Consider the following 6,191-nt stretch of genomic DNA (forward strand, 5'->3'; position numbering starts at 1 on the left):
GACTGCAAAAAGCCAACACAACCCTGGTTCTTTATTTCTTTCTTGATTATCTCCATTTTTTTTCAATGTCGGTTTGTTGAGATTAAAAAAATGATTTAACAAGAAGCAAATGTTAAAGATTTCAATAGGATCTAGCTGACTAGAGAAGGTTTTAATAACTCTTATGCTTAAAGAGTATCATACCATTAAATTTCTAACAAAAAAAAATGAGATATACACTAAAGTCCTAATATTTTCAACGATTTAACAAGAAAGTCCTAAACTTTATTTTTTTGACAATAAAGTCCTAATTGACGATTTGACAAGAAAGTCCTAAACTTTATTTTTTTGACAAAAAAGTCCTAATTACCGGCTAACCGGGAAAAAATGGTAAAAGTATCAAAAACTGCCGGTAATTTGGACTTTACTGTCAAAAAAATAAAGTTTAGGATTTTCTTGTCAAATCGATGAAAATATTGGGACTTTACTGTATATATCCCTAAAATGAACCCATTTAATACATGGGTCTTACACCTAGTATAGAATAATTACACTTCGACCCTTTAGTTTCTTTAGTTAGAATTAACCCACCATTAGGTGAAGTGTTAATAAGTTAGTCTCTCTAATTTTGTTTTGTCATTTTATGCTTAAATTATAACTTGTGTGTAACTTAAAGTACCATGTTATTTATATCATTAACTTGTTGAGGAAATACAATGTTACCCTTTTCAATTTGTAGTTTAAGAGGAAATACAATGTTACCCTTTTCATCTGTGACAAATTTTATGGCAGAATGTGTATCCGTATGGTAGCTTGTAGCCTTGTATGTCATCTATAGTGTATCCATATTGTATTAAAAGTTGCAATATCAAATTGATATAGGTACATGGGTTTTGGCGCAATATCTTTAACACTTCCCTCATCAAGCACAAGTTGACCAAGAATGGAATCATCACTCTTATCTCCCACATCAAGCTTATCCACCCCACCATCATCTCCAATTCTCCATCACCGCATTTATGAGCCCCACCATCATCTTCTACAAGTAGATATAGAACCAACCACCAACTTCCATAACTAGTTTTAGGTACCCCAACATAAACTCCTATGAACATCAACTCCCATAAGAAACTTAAATGTAAGTGAATTTATAGAGATTCACCTATAAATTATTAAAATGTTGAAATAGTAAATAAAATTTTGTAAGTGAATTTACTGAGATTCACCTATGAATCTATTCACACAAAACCAAATTATCTAAAAAGAAAGACATGTATATATACATGTGATTATTTATTTGAATTCACATGTTAATTCAATGTTTTGTGAATGATCAAAATATTAAAAAAAAAAAAGTTTGGAAATGAGTTTACTAACATTTACATGTGAATCGGAGTTATTAACGATCTACAATGAGACATGTGTGCATGTAAATATTTATTCGAGTTCATATGTAAATTCAATATATCATATCAATGATCACACACACACACACATACACACACACACACACACACACACACATATATATATATATATATATATATATATATATATATATATATATATATATATATATATATCATTTAAATTCAACATTCATATGTGAATGAAAATTATGTAGACTAAGAAATCGTTAGTTATTACATGATTCTTGTATATGATGGACGTTCACATCGAATGTCGAGTATCAATAATTTATATGTTAATGATTAATTAGTGAATGCTCAAAGATTGTTATTAAAAATGTATATAGTAATCACTCATATGTGAATTAGCTTTTGTAAAAGTTAGGAGCAATTTATATTCACATTGTGAATGTGAATGTCAACAAGTCGAAAAAAATATATATATGTTTTATATACCGATATGGATGTTTGTTTGTAAAGCGTAAAAAACTATGAGTTTTAATGTTTTTGTTTTATTCAAAAAAATAAGCTATAAACAATTAAAAACAAAAGTTAGCAACTCTTCAATGATATTCATTACAAACATATGAATGATTATGTGAAAATTTATAAAAATAACATCTACAAAACAACTTTTGAGAAACCGGTCAATAACAATCGTTCTTTTTTATTTAAGGTTCCAAAAGATGTCCAAAATCGATCATTAACTAATTTACAATCCTACGTCTAAATTCACTATGATAAAAGTGGTAAAGTTGCAAATTTTTGCATCTTATTGGATCATTTATTTGATAGAACAATTTATATACATACTTTCAATAAAGATTATTGGAAAATTTGTACAAATTTGGTATTACATGGATTTTCGGATAAACCACTAATTTTTGTGATATGAACTTATTATGTTGCACAATTGGGACTAATACGGAAAGACAATGATGAATACCCAAAGCAAGACCAAACGAAACTAGACTAGAATGGCCTATCTATATAGCATTCAACACTGCTAGGACTCAATAGAACAAGATTGTTATTACTAAAAAGCATTTAGTTCATATCAAATGGTTGAATTATTTGACTTACTAAAATTTTGGACAAATTCTAGAATATACGTTAAGATTTACATAGTAACTCAAACACATATTATAAGGTTGATTATAAACTTACAACATAAGTACTCAACTCAAACAAAGATTGATTGAAACTTCATCATTTTTCCATTTAATTTACCAGAACTTAATAACTCAAAAGCTAGCAAAAACCAAATCCAAAGTAATTAATGAAATTAAAACCCCCAAAAAGTAATTGAAGCAAAAATTGTTGCAAATCAAATGATAGCATGCAAAATTTTAGATTTTGTTGAAGGCAACAATGTCACAACTCTGCACATACTCATTGATGGGCTCCACTGTAAGCCGCTCCTCTATCAGAGTATCCACCGAAACAAGATCATCCACAATCGTCATCATAATCGTCAGCTTCTTGATCCCATACCCAACTGGTACAAGTTTTGCTGCACATTGTACAACAATTTCTAATTACGTTGCAATTATGGGTAAAAAAAAGTATTAAGTTTGTTGTTAGATTGAGAAAGGAAATTAGCGTACATGCACCCCACAAAAGTCCTTCCATTTCAACACTGCGAACAGCTTCCTCAAGCTTCTTCATGTCTGTCTCATCATCCCATGGCTTTACATCCATAAGAACAGATGATTTGCCACCTGAATCAATTTATTTACCAAATTGCCATTTTATTAGAGCATATTAATGTTGTGAAAAGTTAAATAATAGTGAAAGAAAAAAAAAAGGAATTAAACTCGCTTTCTTTCTTCTTTGTTGATGCTTTTGCTTGATCACGTGCTTCAGCTGCCTTCTTTTCCTCCTCTGTCTCGTCACCAAAGAGATCCAGGTCATCGTCCTCGTCAGCAGCATCTTCCTGAAATATCCATGAGATCAAAAATGGTCCACGAGTTCATTATTTTGTTCTTGTAATTAAATTGACATTTAAAAATATATATATACATATATACACATTACACACCTTGGCAACTCCATTGGTAACTCCATTGACAGCTCCATTGACAAGAGCAGCTTCTGCTGATGGAGCTTGGGCAGAAATTCTCACCCCAGCTGCTTTACCAGGGAAACTGCAATAAATAAATAAATAAAAATAAGGATGCAACATCTTCTTTAATGGTGATTGTTTGCCACAATAAACAAAATATCAACAAGTGTAACATTAGATACAATCATACAAAACTAAGAATCCACATCAAAGGCAATAGGCATAAAAATATACCATGTCCATGAATAAAAGTTGTAAAGAACACATTATTGATAATTCACTAAGAAATTGACATCGATACTATATTACTAACACCAATTGCTATAACGATCACATGATACATATTACAAAAACGTTTAGATCATAATGCGGATCACATTAAGAACAAACACTGAAGCAACCCGAATTTTACAATAACGAAAGTGTGATTATCGAACAAACCTTGTTGCAAGTTTCGAAGCAACGCAGTCGTACCACTTGCTGGCAGAGGGATAGAGATCTGCATTGGGTTTTTCCAAAACAGCAGCGTAAACCTTCACATCATCCTTTGTAATTTGATTCCTGTAACATAAACATAAAAATAAAACCAAATTCAAACCACGAAACATAAGATAAATTAACCCCGCATATACTACGATAGAAAACGATAAATACGAACCCGGAGATGTATGTCTTCCCGGAGAGGAAGGATTCGAGGAATCTGAGGCCAGCCTCGGTGTGAAGATCAGAGAAAGTAATGACAGCCATCTCTTCGGAGTTTCAAGTGAGAAAGTGAGAAGATTGCGAGGGGTTGTAGGGGAAGAATTGGAGAAATGGTTATTGTTAGTCGCCAAGAAGAATGCGGAATTTATAGTTACACTGGGAAATGATGATCGAAAAAGTGACGCGTACAAACCCTAGGATGGAGAGAACCCGAAGCCTCTTCGGCTGATGATAATTATGAGACGTGCCAAAATTTTATTGAGCTATTAAGGAAAAATATCCTGTATGTTATTCACTAAAATAATACTACATATGAAAGATTAAGGAAAAATAATTAACGATGCAACACACAATATAAATATAAAGGATTAATCAAATCATTTGTTTGCTGCAAAGGCATGCCACAAAGATCACTTCAAAAGGGAGAGTATGAGCATGACTTTCAATCCTTAATGTTGCAAGATAAGGCTAGGAAGCATGACTAAGGATTAATCCAACATTTGTTATCAAAAAAGGTCTAAGATCAGCCTAAAAACAAAGTAAAAGTACATCTACCTCTTTTAATAAATGAAACCTAAAAATGACACGTGTTAGTTTTTAAAATGTTTCTTTGACACGTCACATTTTTCTATAATTTTTATTATTTGCTTTTTTTGGTAACAAATCAAATTCAATTTAAATTTTAAAAATACAAAATCATATCCTAATAACATTATTATGTTTATTTTGCTTAACAAATTAATTTATAATTACTTACAATTGATAATATCATTTTTTTTTTACATTTACTATTTTTTTATCTATATAAAATTTTTAAATCAACCAATCGTGGTTTCGACTGGTTATAACCTAGTTATATAATATGACTTTCCCTTGATGATATCATATTTATAATATATGTAATTTACTATACTTTTTCAAACAAAATTATATCTTCTATAGTAGGTGTAATAGTGGTTTTTTATTTAGCAAATAGCATCTATCTTCTAAGGAATTTATTTATTTCGTTGTTGATGTAACAATATGTTAATTATCAAATTCAACATCGTTAAAGATTAAATTCACTATATTGTAGGTAATCAGTTGAAAATATATTGCTCATGAGTGTCTCACAATATTCTCACATAACGTATTACATGCATGTAGCGTTTCGTATTTATTGGAAATAAATATAAATAATTGGAAATATTTCCTCACCTAAGATATTAAATGCACCTAACATCTATATCCGGAGGAAGTACATATAAATTAAGTTTGCAGACTCTTACAATATATATTGAATGTTTGGGAAAACAATTTTTCATAGGTTTTTTATAATGTTTTTCACTATGTCGCTTTTCAAAAACCTTTGCATGTCGACTTCTTTCATTCAAAGTTACCAAAGGTGGGGTTTATCAGGGTGGTAATATTCACTGTGAGGAATGAGCGGTTTTACTGGATGGTGGACATTGTCATACGATTATATATAGTTGCTTACAAGATTAGGTTGTCCGATTTCTTGATATGGTTTGCTAAATCCTATTGGTTGGCAAATGATATTTTGATTTAAAATTCTATATTTATTATTTAAATCAGGAGCAACAACGTACATCACTTGTTATTAATAAATTATGATTTATTTTTAATTTATGTTTTACATAAAAAAAACATATAATATGGCAAATATTCATGTTGAAATAAGAGAGAAATGAAAGTTATTATGAATTTATGCTTTAAAATTAATGTAATCATTTACGATTTAATGTAAATATTTGTTTATTTGAATTCATCATATTATTTTTGTTTCTAATATATGCAAATATACAATTATAAAAGTTGAGTCATCAAAATAATACATACTAGTGAATTGTTACATTACATTGCATTACATAAATAAGTAAATAAGCAAGAAAACCAACTAAATAGTCATTTACGATTTAATGTAAATATTTGTTTACTTGAATTCATCATATTATTTTTGTTTCTAATATATGCAAATATACATTTATAAAAGTTGAGTCATCAAAAGAATCCATACTAGTGAATTGTTACATTAC

The 6,191-nt window shown here is 29.7% G+C and overlaps 1 protein-coding gene across 1 annotated transcript; it reads right to left on the minus strand.

Moving 5' to 3' along the window:
- Window positions 1–2,582: 2,582 nt before the first annotated feature.
- LOC145120039 (elongation factor 1-beta 1-like) lies at window positions 2,583–4,408 on the minus strand. The gene is made up of 6 exons (XM_079055825.1): window positions 4,112–4,408; window positions 3,895–4,014; window positions 3,430–3,535; window positions 3,210–3,324; window positions 2,996–3,109; window positions 2,583–2,901 (listed from the first exon to the last, which is right to left on the minus strand). Exons 1-6 carry the CDS (start codon window positions 4,198–4,200, stop codon window positions 2,738–2,740), a joined length of 708 nt encoding a protein of 235 aa, XP_078911951.1. The 5' UTR covers window positions 4,201–4,408; the 3' UTR covers window positions 2,583–2,737.
- Between the last annotated feature and the right edge of the window lie 1,783 nt (window positions 4,409–6,191).

Source organism: Lactuca virosa, chromosome 6 (genome assembly GCF_052849685.1).
Source record: "Lactuca virosa cultivar CGN04683 chromosome 6, Lactuca_virosa_CGN04683_v6, whole genome shotgun sequence".
In the NCBI taxonomy this organism is placed as follows: domain Eukaryota; kingdom Viridiplantae; phylum Streptophyta; class Magnoliopsida; order Asterales; family Asteraceae; genus Lactuca; species Lactuca virosa.

Coding starts and splice junctions, on each gene's coding strand:
- LOC145120039 (XM_079055825.1), bottom strand. CDS start 4,200: ATGGCTGTCATTACTTTCTCTGATCTTCACACCGAGGCTGGCCTCAGA. Junction 4,015..4,111: donor GGGAAGACATACATCTCCGG/GTTCGTATTTAT, acceptor TTTATGTTACAG/GAATCAAATTACAAAGGATG. Junction 3,536..3,894: donor GCTTCGAAACTTGCAACAAG/GTTTGTTCGATA, acceptor TATTTATTGCAG/TTTCCCTGGTAAAGCAGCTG.